The sequence below is a fragment of the Lissotriton helveticus genome, chromosome 1_1 (assembly GCF_964261635.1).
Source record: "Lissotriton helveticus chromosome 1_1, aLisHel1.1, whole genome shotgun sequence".
NCBI lineage: Eukaryota > Metazoa > Chordata > Amphibia > Caudata > Salamandridae > Lissotriton > Lissotriton helveticus.
The window spans coordinates 1,082,366,971-1,082,381,971 of record NC_136057.1 but is presented as its reverse complement, the minus strand read 5'-3'; the positions used below and the strand labels follow the sequence as shown (position 1 = coordinate 1,082,381,971).

At 44.7% G+C, this 15,001-nt stretch overlaps 1 protein-coding gene across 5 annotated transcripts in view; it reads left to right on the top strand.

The window, feature by feature from the left end:
* Positions 1 to 15,001, top strand: part of CFAP54 (cilia and flagella associated protein 54) — a 2,603,731-nt gene that overhangs the window by 785,354 nt on the left and 1,803,376 nt on the right. For all 5 annotated transcript variants that reach the window (XR_013608312.1, XR_013608313.1, XM_078677994.1 and 2 more), the window contains exon 26: positions 13,470 to 13,625. Coding sequence is in view for 3 of the 5 variants with exons in the window: in XM_078677994.1 (XP_078534120.1) it covers positions 13,470 to 13,625 (156 nt within the window). In the remaining 2 variants the exon portion in view is untranslated. The remainder of the gene's footprint in view (positions 1 to 13,469; positions 13,626 to 15,001) is intronic.

Here is a 15,001-nt window from a genome sequence, read left to right as displayed (position 1 = left end):
GGTGAGGGCAGGAAACACCTCAAACCCTCCCAGGAGAGCAAAGGCCATAGAAAGGAGAAACACCATAAAGTCTCTTCCGGGCCTACAACATCCGCCCCACCTCTCCTGTGAGAAAGGAGAAGGAAAATTCTACAGCTTCATCCAAAGACTCTATAAGGAAAAAACACAAAAAATCATTATGGACGATGACAACTCCTGTACCACAGTCACGTTGTCAGCTCCGACGACGACGGCCATTTCAGGCCTGTATCCCATCAACGTCCTCGTCAACAAAGACTTTGTCGATGATGAAGGCGCTGTCCACAAGCGCCGCATCAACAAGCATCCTATCAACGTGCACACTGTTGGCGACCCTGTCGTAGGCGAGTCAACCGACGACACCATCGACGATGATATCGTCGACGGTAATACCAGCGACCGTCAACAACGAATATTCCCTCTTCAAGGTTGTTGCCAATGTTAACGCCACCATCGACAATTGTCAATATTACCAGGGTAACAAAGACCTTTCTACACCTGGATATTTCATCCTTCACAAAGATTTCTCTGTTGCCTCACTTGCACTTATTAGACTTCCAACAGTCAGAAGATGAGGAGGGGGATGATGATGGGGTATATGGGGTGGAACATAGCCCGTCCGAGTTGCATGTGGAATGCCAGTAAGAGGAGGACAATTATGAGGGCGAGCAACAAAAGCAATATTAGTGGCCATATCTGGTTCCTCCATGCCATTTTTGACCCTATGGCTTTCCCCCGAACCTCTTCCTAGGGAAATGGCCCATTTACCACCGTCTATAATCCACTACCTACAAGACATGTTGGGGGACTTTAGGCAGAGATTTCCTCCACAGGATGTCCAGATTAAGTCACCTCCACATCAGCCACAGCTCCCAGCAACTCCAGCCTTTTCCCAACCAGCAACACCTATGGTACCGCACCCACCAACACAGGCACCTGATAAAGAAAACCCCTCTTCTTCAGAGGACGAGAGAGAAGGAGATATCCCCGAACCACATCTACCGGTGGATCCCTGGAATGACTACACCCTCTCCTCCCACACATCACCCAGCGGACTAACTTCAGAAGACATCGGGGGGTTCCACAACTTGATGGAGAGAGCGTCCAACAGGTTCCATCTCCCCATGGTTGTTAATCATACAGATTGCTTTCTGTATGATTTTAAGGAGGAAGCCAGGAAATCTATTTGCATGATCCCTGTAATAGATTATATCTGGCAGCAGGGAGTAAAAATAATGAAAACGTCGGCCACAATAACACCAGTGCTCCCTCGAATAGACAAGAAATACAGGGCCTGGCGGGTCACATTAAGCTGGATTCTGTCATTTCACAGGCAGCGCAGAGGAGATCAAAAAATCCGGCTACCCCATTCTCGACTTATCCGGACACACATCCCCATTCATCAAAAACACCAAACATTCCTCAGGTTTACGGTAGCTGGTACCCACTCCCAATTCAAGGTTCTTTCCTTTCGACCTCAAGTCCACACTCAGAATATTTACAAAATGCCTCACTTCAGTGGCATGGGCCCTACGTTCTCAAGGTCACCAAGTATTCCCTTCCTTGGATGATTGGCTACTGAAAGCACCAACAGCAGATCAAGTGGCCATAACCACGGATGCTTGTCTCTAGCTATTCAACAGACTAGGGATGACAGTGAACATCAAAAAGTCTTCATTTCATCCCAGTCAAATAACACAATTCCTGAGAGCCAGGTTGTACACGATCAAATGCAAGGTCTTCCTATAGAACGAGCGACAGGCATATCTACAGCAGCTTGCTATTACTATCTCAAGAATAAAGTCAATTTCAGTGAGAGGGTACAAATCATTATGTCTAGATGTCTCAGTGCTCAGGACACTTTTTTGCAGAAAATGTTTTAAGTTCCAAGGTTTGGATTTAGGATATCTGGGCATCTTTAACACCACTTCCAATGTTCCAGGACTGGAGGGGCACCACTTGGAGGGTCAGGACTCACTCAGAATGTGTACAGGTGCAAGATGGTTGGAGCCTTTTCTGTCCCTGATGCTCCGATCAGGTGACCAGCCAACTAGCCCTTAGTTTTACCCACCACAGAAGTGTCTGGAATTCCCTATCTCCCTGCCCTAATCCCAGGATATATTGAGTCACAAAAGGCTATTTGAAGTTTTGTGTATGCTGAGGCAGCGTTTTTGAAGTGTAAGTGGGCTGTGCACAGCTCCAACCCCCCCATCCTGCAAACAGCCAGTACCCCTATTGCGTGTCTGACTGGGAGTAATAGACAAAGGCCAACTTCCAACTACATCTAATCATGTTACCCAGGAACAGGCTGCAGGCACCAAATAGTTAGGACAGGAAAATGCCAACTTTCTAACAGTATCATTTTCAGAATTGTGACTTAATTCAACTTTACAACTAAAGAGGATTTTAGATTATAATTCCTTAGACAACAAACTTGATATTTCTCCCAGCTCCCAAACAAAAGTTATCACTTATTAAATGTAATAAGGTAACTCAACGTTATTATAGAAGAAGTAGGCCTCATAGTAGTGAAAAATTAATTTGGGAGTTTTTCACTGCCAGGGCATGTGAAACTTATAAGAACATGTCCAACCTTTTAAATACAATGCACCCTGCCCTCTGGGCTACTTTAGGGGTAATGTTTATGTAATTTAAAGGGAGTGTTAGGCCTGGCAAGGGGTTTATTTTTCCAAATAAAATTGCAGTTTAAAACTACTAACAGGCTGCAATGGCAGTCCTGAAACATGTTTTCAGGGGCTACTTAAGGGGGTGACACCACAGATGCTGCATGCCTTCTCGTAGCATTTAATTTACTGGCCCTTGGCATATGGTATACCACTTTACTATGGACTTATAAGTAAATTAAATAGGCTAATTAGGTGTAAGGCTGTTTTACCATATTTTAGGGATTGAGCTCAAGCTCTTTAGAAGTCGTTAGCTGTGATAAGGTGCACAGAGTCCTAATGCCAACAAAAGCAAAGTCAGCAAGAAAGGAGGGGTTAAGACAAAATGTTTTAGGGAAGCCCAGCCTAATACTGACAGGTCTAAAAAAAACTCCATCTTTGATGCCTCACAGAGTCCATCTAGTGTGTCTTCAGGCCCTAAGGATTCAAAATGGCCACCAGGCGAGTTACCACCAGCTGATCCATCCATGGCACTGGCTGTGCCACTCAATCTCAATTTGAGTCCGGCCCCTTTCTTGGGATCAGTGTTACAGACTCCCCCCGGTGCAAAGTCTGGCATTGCAGCAGACTCTACCAGACCGTTACATGATGATGATGAAGATGATGACAGTAATGATGACATTTATCCTTACAACGTTGCAGACCTCTTTGATGACCTTCAGGAAGCTAGCGGCCTGGATAACTATTCAGACATTAGACTCAACTCTTCATTCCCATTCATGGCAAAAGAGGAGTCCATGTTCTTTGCTACATTAATTAGGGGAATGGTGAAGATGCTAGATCTCACTTTACCTATGATGGAGGTAAAAGTGAACGTTGCCACTTAAGTCCTCAAACTATGACAATCTAGCCAAGATCCTGTCCTGCCTTTAAATGAGGCCCTGCTAGTGGGTAACTGGGCACAGGCTTAATCTTGTTCCCTGGTTAATTGGCAAGTAGCAGGCAACATGGCAGGTAAAGTGAATGCGGACATTCGCTTAGCTTGTGTTCTCCTCTAGCAGACTTGCCCTCTGGACTATAAACACTTCTTGTCTACTGAGGGAGATATTTGCATGTGCTGTGGGACAGAGTGGCAGACATCTTGCCAGTTGTCCGACATAATATACCACCAACCCTGCAGTGCCCAATTACGGATGACCAAGAAGCAGCAAAATACACCATCCTCGTGACCAACTGTCTAGGTAGGGCAGTTGAGACCAGCATGGTGCATCTTCGTGGGACCACTGCCTGCTCTGAAAAAACATTTTTGCTACCATTCCCAAAGGGGAAGGGGTCCCTTGGGGACCCCTTCCCAAGTGCGAATGGGTTACCAATGCAAATGTTCTACGACTACATTTTGGCCACAATACATACTGCTGTGATTGGAAGGGACGCCCTAAACACGCCAGTTCCTAATAATGTATCTGTTTGTTTTCGCAATTCCAAATTGCGATTCGATAACATGTTACTGATTTGCAAATTGGAATTCAAACATACCAAAATGTGGAGATTCCTAATGCCGCTCCTCACGCTACGTGTCAGTTACTACAGGAGGATTTAAACCACAACTGAGCAACCCACACATATCTTGCACATGCAAAGCTTCCCTCGTCCTGTGTCAACACTAAACCACATAATATTGAGAGCAGTCATGTTTGGTGTAGTTAACTAGTGATTTAAAGTTGAACCTAAGATTCGAAAACTGCTGGGAGCAAATCACAGAGCTGCCAGAAAAAACAGGAGAATACCAGCCATGTTGCACAGAGATGAAAGGCAAACACACTCACTCCTACCAAAAACTCTCATATCAGTGAAGAACCTTGACAAGGTGCTTACGCTGAGGTGAGCTGACGATGAGAGAAGTTGAGGGAGAGGCGAAAGAGCAGGGCCAGAGCCGCCGCACCCGCTGATCTCTGAGGGGCTGTGCGTGCTAAGCCAGTACGTGCCAAGTTCCTGAAAGTCCTGGCCTGCTGCTACAGCCCTTCCCCACAGTCATGAGTGAGCACTGAGCTACTGCCAGCCACCACCCCTCAACTTGCAGTTACGAGTGCAGGAGCCATAGTCGGCTCCTGCTGACAGTGAGCCCCAGGCGATAGTGGAGGCGGCCCGGCCTGGTCCGGGTGCAGCCTGGTGTGCCCCACTCATTGTCAAGTTTACTGGAAGGCAGAGGCGGAGGATAACATACAGTGAAGGGAGGGACAGGGAGTGAAGATGGCTTAGAAGGTGGCAGTGACTGGCAGCATGAGGAGGCTTTGACTCACCCACCTCATCCCACCCTCCCTCTGGTAAGGCCCACAAATTTGATAAGACCTGTGTCTCCCTGATCCTGAGCCTGAGTCTGGGCTAGGCTCCACCTGTTGCATTCCCTGCTCTGCCACTCATTGGGCCCGCTTGGTGTGTGTGTATCGAACCGAGCTGCCGGGAACAGGAAACCCCGGCCGAGGAACCACCCGAGTGTAGCACTAGGGCCAGGACCGGGGGTCATGACATCATGCAGGCTGGAGTGAGGCATTTGGAGGGTACACTCACACAGCTCTCAGCCAGACTGAGCAACAGGACACTCCTGGGGCAGGAGCAGGCAAGCCGGGTAGACCAGTGGCAGACACAAGTGTGAACCCCGAGCATTTGCAGGGGGGTGTCTGGAGAGTTCTGCCCACCGCACTTTGGGCATGGTCGCCACACCTTGGGCATGATACAGTAAAATTAGCAACACCAACTAGCTCACTTGCACCAGTGCTAGGTGCCTACCCCATGACCCATGGCCTACTGCTTGTCCCTCTGGGCTGCCTCCCCACAGGCAACGTCAGGTCGCGACCTATCAGCAAGGAGGCTAAGACTATCAATTCCGCAACTGAACTTCTCCATCAGCTAAGGCCACATCTTGAGACTTAGAATCCCCTCAACAGCCTCTACGCATGCAGGCACTCACCAAAAGGTATCACTGCTACATTGACAAAGAAAGGCCCACGCCAGGCTGCAGTAAGGCCAAAGTAGAAACCAAAATCTACACCTTGGGTGTGGATCCGGAAGCCTACCCCCACAGAGAGCAGTGCAGGGCCTGATGATACAAGCCAGCATGACCAGGACCTCCAAGGCACAGGGAAAGATGCCTTCTTCACCAAAAGAGAGCAAACCCCACTCCCAGCCACAGGCATGGGCATCATCTTTGGGACAGGCCCAGCTCCCAGATTCTTGGCAATAGAAACACCCCACCCAACCATCACACAATCAGCACCCAGCCACTCCAAGGAAGCAAGCCACTTTTGGGAAAAGAAAATGAACCATTCCTGAAACAACTTATGAGATCTTGGAGCTCCAATTATTGAGTCTTCTATAACACCACCAGACTCTATAGCCATCTCCCAAGTGACACCGGACGGCAATACAAGCCCACTCAACACTCCAAAAACCATTTCTGATGCTTCGGGCAACAAAGAAAAGTGGCAAAGGCAGAGCTGAATCAAGACTCACACACATAAGTGAATTGAGGGATCATGTATCATCTTTGAATCCCCTTTTGAGCCAGAATTAAGCTACTCACTGCAGAATGTCACCCTCTCTATTACCATTTGAGCTCTCATGTGTGCAAGGCAATCTGCTAAGGTTGGTCAGCACCTCCTTGACGGCAGCCATAAATGCCTTAACACGGCAATCAGAGAAACTTGAAATACAGATGGAAACTCTTAAAGTAATGGCACTCACAATGGCTGACTTCGCCAGGAAAGTAGATTAGATTGTTGAAGTCAGAAGCAGCATGACCCCCCCACCCCACCCCCCAGTGCCTGGAGATAGTGGACAAGCTGGCATCGCTTCGACCGGTACCCACCTCACTGGTAGAGGAGCCACTACATTCTGTTTCAACAGCCGGGCACAGCAATCAAACAGAGGATCTTGAGGCCAACAACGTAGGGGCCACTGGGACACAGGGTGCCCCCAAATAGCACCACCAATGACACAAAGAGAGAAGAAATGTCTCAAGAAACAACATGCAACCGGCTCTTGAAGCAGCGCTGCTGCCTTATGTCTTATGTCGTATAAACTTCCCATCAAACTCAGACAATTGACTGATATATGGCTCTTCAGAAAACAACTAAAGACATGGTTATTCCATGGTTAAGCTCTTCTGGCGAGCCGGTCCTGGAATAGTTTACGCATGTTCTGCTGAGCACCGGGAAACTCTATTGAATAGCTGTGCGCTTTATAAATACTCAATAATAATGTCACCGCAACAGCAGAACGGGCGCCTATTTGAACAGCTACAAGTGCCTTGGCTTGGATAGGTAGCCTGGCTTCTCAAAAGCGAAGTTAGTTAAGACTAGGCAGGAAGATCAACAGGCAAAACCAACCCGAGAGGTGGTTTTTATTTCGCCCAATAGGCCGCCAAAACAGGAGGCCAACTCAAGAGTCAGTGGCCTCATATAATGAGGATTGCATCCTGATTACCTGGGCATCTGCCAGATGCAGACTCTCTCAACTGCGGTCCAGGCAGCCATTCTGCCTCCGACTCATTTGGGCACACGGGAGTGATCGGTGCCTGTTGGACACAATTATATTCTGTCTGTAATCTAATCAGGGATACCTTCTCTTTAATCTCCGAACATAGCAGCCAGAGGTAGGATTTTGGAACTTTCTTTGGCAACGGAGGCAATGGGCCCCGTTTGTTGACACAATGTTACTTAATTTATTCATTTGACTCCTCAACGCCTGACGCTGTAAAGCTCGTAGGGAGCACACTGTGCCCCTCCACTTTATATTTTTTACAAAGAAGACCTGCCAAGTGAGGCTGTTCAATTTGAGGAACTCGGCATCATACAATTTGGTCCTTAGTCCTGATGAAGACCCTGTAGCGATGGTTACCAATTTCACACTTCTTTAAGTGGTCGAAATGTCGACGTGTATGAAAATCAAACGTTATAGTCCACTTAAACTTGAGATCCATCAATTAAGTTTTTATGTCCCATCCCTCACACTCCTGAATGACTCACTCAGGAACGGAGTGGTTCCCGCTGCCCACAAATTTGCGGCTGTTATCCCCATTTTAAAAAAGGCTGGTGCCGACCCCTCATCCCCTTCCAACTACCGTCCCATCTCCCTTCTGCCTTACTTGGGCAAGGTTTTGGAAACCCACGTAACCAGCACCCTGAGCACCTACGTGGAAATCAATCACTGCCTCTCCCCTCGGCAGAACCAGGCTGCCCGCCTGATCCATGGCCTGCCTAAATACCATCGCGCCACCCCTTTACTGCAGGCACTGCACTGGCTGCCGGTGAAAGAGCGAGCCTTATTCAAGCTTGGTTGCCTCACCTTTCAGGCCAAAATGGGCACTGCCCCGGAGTTTATTTGCTCCGCCATCAAGCCTTACTCACTGGGCCGAGAGCTCCGTTCCACCCACCAGGCACTCCTCACCACTCACCGGTTCAGAAAGAAAAAGGCGGGCGGAACCAAATTTGCAGTTCTCGCCCCCATGTTTTGGAACTCCCTTCCTGCGGAACTTCGCATGACCCCCTCCTACACTGAGTTCCGTAAAGGTCTTAAAACCCTGCTTTTCTCCCGAGCTCACGCTGTCTAAAACCCCCTCCGCTCCTGCTGCCTCCTCGCAATCTAAAAGCGCCAAGAAACCGCGTGGTAAATGCGCGCTATATAAATGTTTTTAAATTCAAATTCAAAATTCAAAATGTTTAGGCTAGGACGGTCGCACAAGATTATGACGTTGATTTTACTGATTGTGTTATATGTAAACAATTTTTGTTGATTCAATTGTAATATGATTTATGTGTATACTTGTTTGTATTTCATGTACTGTAATTTCATAGTGTTTTTCTGTGTAATAACCTCTGAATAATCCTTTGTGTGTTTATATGTCATGCCTTTTATAATTTAATATATATTAATTATGCACATATCATTATTTGGTAGTGGTGTGTTTCATATCTACTTGATAAGTTTTGAGAATCAATTTGATTTCTTTTTCATTAAATGAGAATCCCCCGCTGGTGGGTATTGAATAAGAAAGGATTTTTGATAAGCTACAACGTAGAATCAGACAAATTTATATCAACAATGTCTGAGCCAGGAACAGTCCATCTACCCACTTATAACAACCAAACATCCGTCGCCTAAATCATATTGAGCCAGCGTTTAGGCAAAATCATGCTTCGTTACGATGTGCTCCTATGGAGTGAAAGTGACCACGCGGCACTTTTGCTCCACCAAAAGCCCACATCGAGAACATGCCATATTCTCAGCCCCCTCGGAAAGTCAAAAGGTGAGGAACAACATAGACTGCTGAGGAGAATAAAAATGGATGCAGACGACCATTAACAAATTCGATATTTAGAAATCCACTTGGACAGGCTTGCAGACAGCGACAAACAAGTTGGCCATTATAGGAGCATGGGAAAAGCTCTCGCTAGAACTGGGCACGCTGCTCCAAGGAAAGACCACAAGCAGAAAACTAAGCACCGCAACCCATACCCTAGGTCCAGATCCGGAGATCAAGCAAAGTACGCAGCTCTTAAAATTAAAACAAAGGGCTAACAAAAATATACCATCTGAAGCCTCCAAAAAGCAGCAAAGCAACACACACAATTAGCCTAGAAACTTAAACAGAAAGCAAACAATGAGAAATGGATAGAGATCTTCGAACTGCTGGCCCCCGGTAATCTTCAACAATCTTGGCAATATTTAAACATCCTACTACATGGGGCCTCAAACAGAGGGGACTCGGTCGCAGCAGAGTCATGGGTTGCACTTGTGAAGTTACTTTACACTAGTGATCAGGAAGCTATGTGCCAAAATGGAAATGCCCCACAGAGCACATCAGAAAAAACGAGACCCAGGCCTCCTGTGGAACACGCCCAGGCCCACGCTAAGCAGCAATACGCATTGCCCTAAAGAGGATCTAAAAAATGGAGCCCCAGGCCCTAATGGCCTGCCCGGCTCCCTCTTCAGGGAAGGCATACATTTCTGGGATTCAAACCTTATACTGTTGTATGCAGAATGCAGGATCCTGGAGGATGTTCCAGACTCATAGAGGGGCTCACTCCTGCAGCCAATTTTCAAGAAAGGGGTAAATGCTGACCCAAAGAACTATCAGATGATTGCACTGTTGGATATTGGGGGAAAAGCCTATGCAAGTAAACTGCTGCAGGAAATTGCGGACTGGGAATACACTGAATGTCTCCTCTCATTCTATCAGACCGGGTTTAGACCAGGGGGTTCGACAGTCGATAACATCACAGTCTTGTCATATTTAGCCCAAAGGGCAGCAGCCTGCTGCTCCCTCCCTCAGTTTTCACCTACTTCCACTACTCCGCAGCTTTTGATGGGACAGTACGCAACACCCTCTGGTGGAAACTGGAGGGGTGGAACACCTGTCCGAAACTACTGCAAGCCATCAGGTCGCTGTACTCCAGAACCTGGGTAAGGATCAAACTCACCAGGGAGTCTGCCACAGAAAAAATTGCCACATACTGAGGACTAAAGTAGCGGTCTATCCTGGCACTGTTATTATTCAATCTGTATACCGCCGACCTGGGCTTGGCGCTCTGTGGGGCATCCCTCGTTACACCACAAATCGGAAATAAAAAAATCCGCCTGACGCAGTAGGCTGATGACCTAGTTCCTTTGGACCACACAAAAATAGGCCTTCAAAAAGCTGTTAATGCACTGTTGGAATATATCATCAAGAATGAGCTGGTTGCCAATGTGAGCAAATCTAAAATTGTGATCTTTGGCAGCCACCCAAAAAAAGGCCCACAAAGTGGCACCTGGGCACACTCAGCCTGGACTGTGCACAAAGTTACATCTATCTAGGTGCTTGGCTGAGTGAAACTGGCCGTTCCTTGCTCTACCTACACAAAATGAGGCTGAAAGGAAAGATGGTCACACACGCCTTTTGTAAGCTGCATGCTACCCTTGATAGCCCAACAATAACGGCAATTCGAAGGGTACTACTGGCCGAACTGCTACTATCTCTCAACTATGTGCAGCAGGCATTCCTGGGAATGCTTGCCAAAGACCTGGAAAAAATACAATTCGCAGCATACAAGAAATTATTCCATCTGCCCACTTGCACAGGAACACCTTGATCCGCCTCGAATTCTTCCTCAACCAACAAAAACTAGAAGGGTTGGCCACCTTAGCGAAATACTCCTCTGGCAACTGCGGGCTCAGAAAACTCCATGAAAGCACTCATAAAAACCATTTTCGCAAAACTGAATAACCCCTAATCTGCCAAATTTACAACAGCAAAGGAATTACTGCAATTGGCCATTGAGAACTGGGATTCAAATATAATTGACTACGCAACCATCAAAACATCAACCAAAAAAAATCTGCATCTCTTGTCTTGCACTCTAGACATGGAATCTCTTGCGGCAAGGGACTTCCACAAAACCTTATGACTTCCACGAACACTGCAAACAACCAAGCCCCACCTCACGCAGGACATGGGGAGACAGACACTAAACCAGATTTTAGCCGCAAGATTACACACTCTTCCCTTAAAATAATTTTATCCAATCTGGAAATCACTCACAGGCATCATTGAATGCAGGCTAATCCACTATAAAAGGGAATCTTTGGCACACATATTACTATGCTGCCCGGCACTTTGACAAGCATGCCAAATTCATCTCAGGCCCATCTTCCTCCAACAGGGCACTCATACAGCAAAGGAAGCCATCTGCCAGCTCTACATCTTGGACACAATGAAGGACATGGCCAATTTTGGTAGATTTCTACATCAAACCTGACTACTTCTGAATGACAAAATGGCACATGCAGATAGCGACTAACAGCCAAAGGAGCCCCATAGTACAAGGATCACTCATTTCTTAGAGGACTCAAAGACACTAAGGACACCATTGATTTAAAAGAAAAATATTTGAATTGACCACTAAGAAAACTGTTCGGACTCAAGCCATCAGGTCGAGCACTGGTCACCTACACATCAAATTGTTGACATGATTTTAAAGAACATCACTGTTCTTAAAACCTGATTTTAAACTGGCCTACTACCCTTTGCTCCACTTCCTTCAAAATTGTGATGATTTTAATTAATCATACTTATAAATGAATTCATTCATTCATTACTCATTCATACCAAAATAAATATTGCTAGTCGCAAACGACCTGATTCTTTGTGACCAATAAAATGCATGATACATATGACCCTAAGTCTTACTGAACCCTTCAGTTATATAAGTTGCTTCATTCTGGAGAGCCTGAAATGGGTGAAGCAAGCAGTGAGGAAAACCCACAAAAAGAGAGTTAAAATAATCCAGTTGGAAGTTGATAGGGACTGAAACTGCAAACCTTTTGCCATTATTGCTAATTAGTGGCATCAATTTCACGAGTCGATAAAGATAAGTGCGCACAGCGTCTTCCGAAAAGATTTGCAAAGTTGGAGAGAAGGAAAATCCCTAAATTGTGGACAGTACTTACAGAGGGGGGAAATGATCCTGTCTCTCAAGGCTAGTATACATCCAAGCCTGGAGTCTGCCTGGAGACCAAACCATAGATACCATAGTTGTCTTAGTTGAGGTTAAACCATTCACGCCCTTCCACTTCCAGACAACGTTAGGAAAGGTCAAACACATCACCACCCAACCAAATAAAGAGCTAAGTGCCCTCAATGTATGCATAGGAAAGGCTAAGGGAGTGGACAAGTATGGTCAGAAGATGAGCACAGATGCTAAACAAATGGCCCCTGAGGCACATCACATTTAAGGGGTCAGGGGAAAAAAAGAAGAGGGAGCAAGATTAACAGATTGAAAATTCCATAAAAATGTGAAAAATGTTCCTAATATTTGTAGTTTAGTACAGGGTGTGGGGAAAAAAGAGAAACAATGAAAGTAGAATAGTTAACGAAAAAAGGCAATCAAAACATGATATAAAATTTCACAACTTTCCAATATGTGCATTGTAAACTATGAGCAGATTTCACTCAAGAAGGATTAGGAATACTGGTGAAAAAAGAAATGTACATTAACAATTTATACACTTGCTGGCATGTATAAATTATTGGCAAATTTTATGAATTATTCAAACATTTCTCATTTTTGACAATGCAAACAGATGCATTTCAAATCTCATAATTTTTTAGAGTTTCTGTAAAATAGGGGTGTGTAAAATGTGCATAATTTTCCCCACTTAACTAAACGAAATGTGTGGAAAATTACATGAGGAGTGTATGCGGCATTTAGTTCTATGTTCTTACCACAAAATGCAACAGAATTCGAACAGCCACCAGTAGTTGCTCGCGCTCTCTTCATTGGCTGTTCCCATGCTCCCACAGATGAATGTTTGCCCAAAATGACTGTTTTACAAAGATGGCATAAAAGAGTGCGTTTTCGTTCATTTGTGTATCACAAAAGTAGTGTGAAATTACTCAAGTATGCAAGATTACCCAGCATAACAAAAACTTCGCCTACCCCTACTGTAAAGCATAGCTAATGTGTGCTTAAAAAATGCATTGATACCTGATAAACCATTGCTTATTTTTCATGAAAAGACTAAGCTTGTGTTCCTAAGCCTGCATGTACTCCTAAACTGGGTGGGTTACCTGCAACTAAACGAAACGTGTCATGCTCACACTGCTCCTCAGTATCATGAGGAAACACGGTATAATATTATAGTTGCAGAAAGTGCCTTGTATATGTTTAATCATAGTCATGACTCGATAGTCCACAACTAAGTCGGAGAGATGATGTCTGCTCTGTTTGTGATATTAATATTTTGCCATTGCTCTGTCCTCTAATGTAAGATGCTTTATTTTATCTTCAGGTTAAAAGAATAAAAGAATGCGGGAAGCTGCTTATTGCCCTTGATCTTTGCACCTGGTTGAACGATTTTAATCATGCTTTACAAGCTGTTGTTCAAATTTATGGCCTCCTTGTTCCCATAATATACCACAGGATTCCTTCAAAATCAGCAATGCAGGTAAAATGAGGAATTGAAAGGTTCCTGCGGAAAATCTGAATTGATTTTCCTTTTAGCTTTAATTTGCTATCTTTTAATATCTTTTAGCTGCAGACCATATTGGGCACCTGCAAACTTCTTAATTTAGAGTGATATTACTTTTTAAACAAGTCCCGGCGTGGCAATAATTGTTTGTGTTTCGTTTAAAGTTTTTACTCTTTTGTTCATTAGTTTGTTCCCAATTTCCTACAGATCCGCTTTCTTATTAAATTAAACTTCAGTTGTTACACAAAGAGTCCTCGAGCATTGCTTTTTAACTTGTTCTTGTGCGTCAGCACAAAATGCGGGCTGGTGATGTGTGGTGTGTCCCCATGTACAGCACAATTGTGCATCCATTCCAAAATGGCCACTTGTCTTTTCTTCCTTTTTTCTCTGTTTTGCAGGCAGAGAAACACGTTGATCTTACTGCTTGGGAGCTCTTCCATGGATGGCTATCTGATTTTTGATTTCATTTGAAATTGTTTTTCTTGGTTAATTTTCAAGGCATTTTCCTACCTAGGAAAGGTTTGCCGCAGTCCTTTGGATTTCCTGTCATGCCTCTGAAAACCAAAACTGTGAAGGAGGGCGTTTCAGGCTGTTAATCTTCAGAACTCTGTCAGTTAGAACATTGGCTCTAAAGTCGTGTTGCTACTGCTAGAAATCAAGTTTGGCAAACTGGCCTCTTTGTACCATTGACGACCCCGCTACAGTGCTATACAACTTGAACAATGGTTGGCAGATAGATTGTATGTGTGTGCCATTACGTGGTTCCGGGGCTTAGGGAGGGGCCACATTCAGCAAAATAACTTGAGCCGATACTAAAGAAAATAGTCTACTTGGTGCAAAGAGCCTTATACTATACTCCATATAGATCCTTTAAGGCAGTGTTTGTATGATCTTCATTTGTTCGGTTGAGATACATTATGACTGCCTTATTAAATGGTTCTTCTGGAGTCTTGCTAGGTTCCTTTAAGCATGCCACTATCCTTCCTTTTCTTAAAAGATCGTTCTCACTATCCACCATTGCTCTCCAGTCTTGTTTTGTTTTATTATTCCCTAATCTCTTATAGCTCTTTGAATTACTTGTTTATAATCAGTTCATCATTATTATCATCAAAAATAACTTTATAAGATTTATCGAATCATAAAAGTATACATCACATATAAAACATTTTAAAACTTTCTATACAACATTTAGGGAAGATTAATATATAAATTCACAGTTTAAAAAAGTTAAAACATAATTTTAAACACTCAGCATATTCTCTGTCCCTTAAAAAATGACAGGATGAGTTTAAAACCTATAATCATACAGCCATGTTTCACTTACACAATTCATACCGTTTTCTAACGGATAG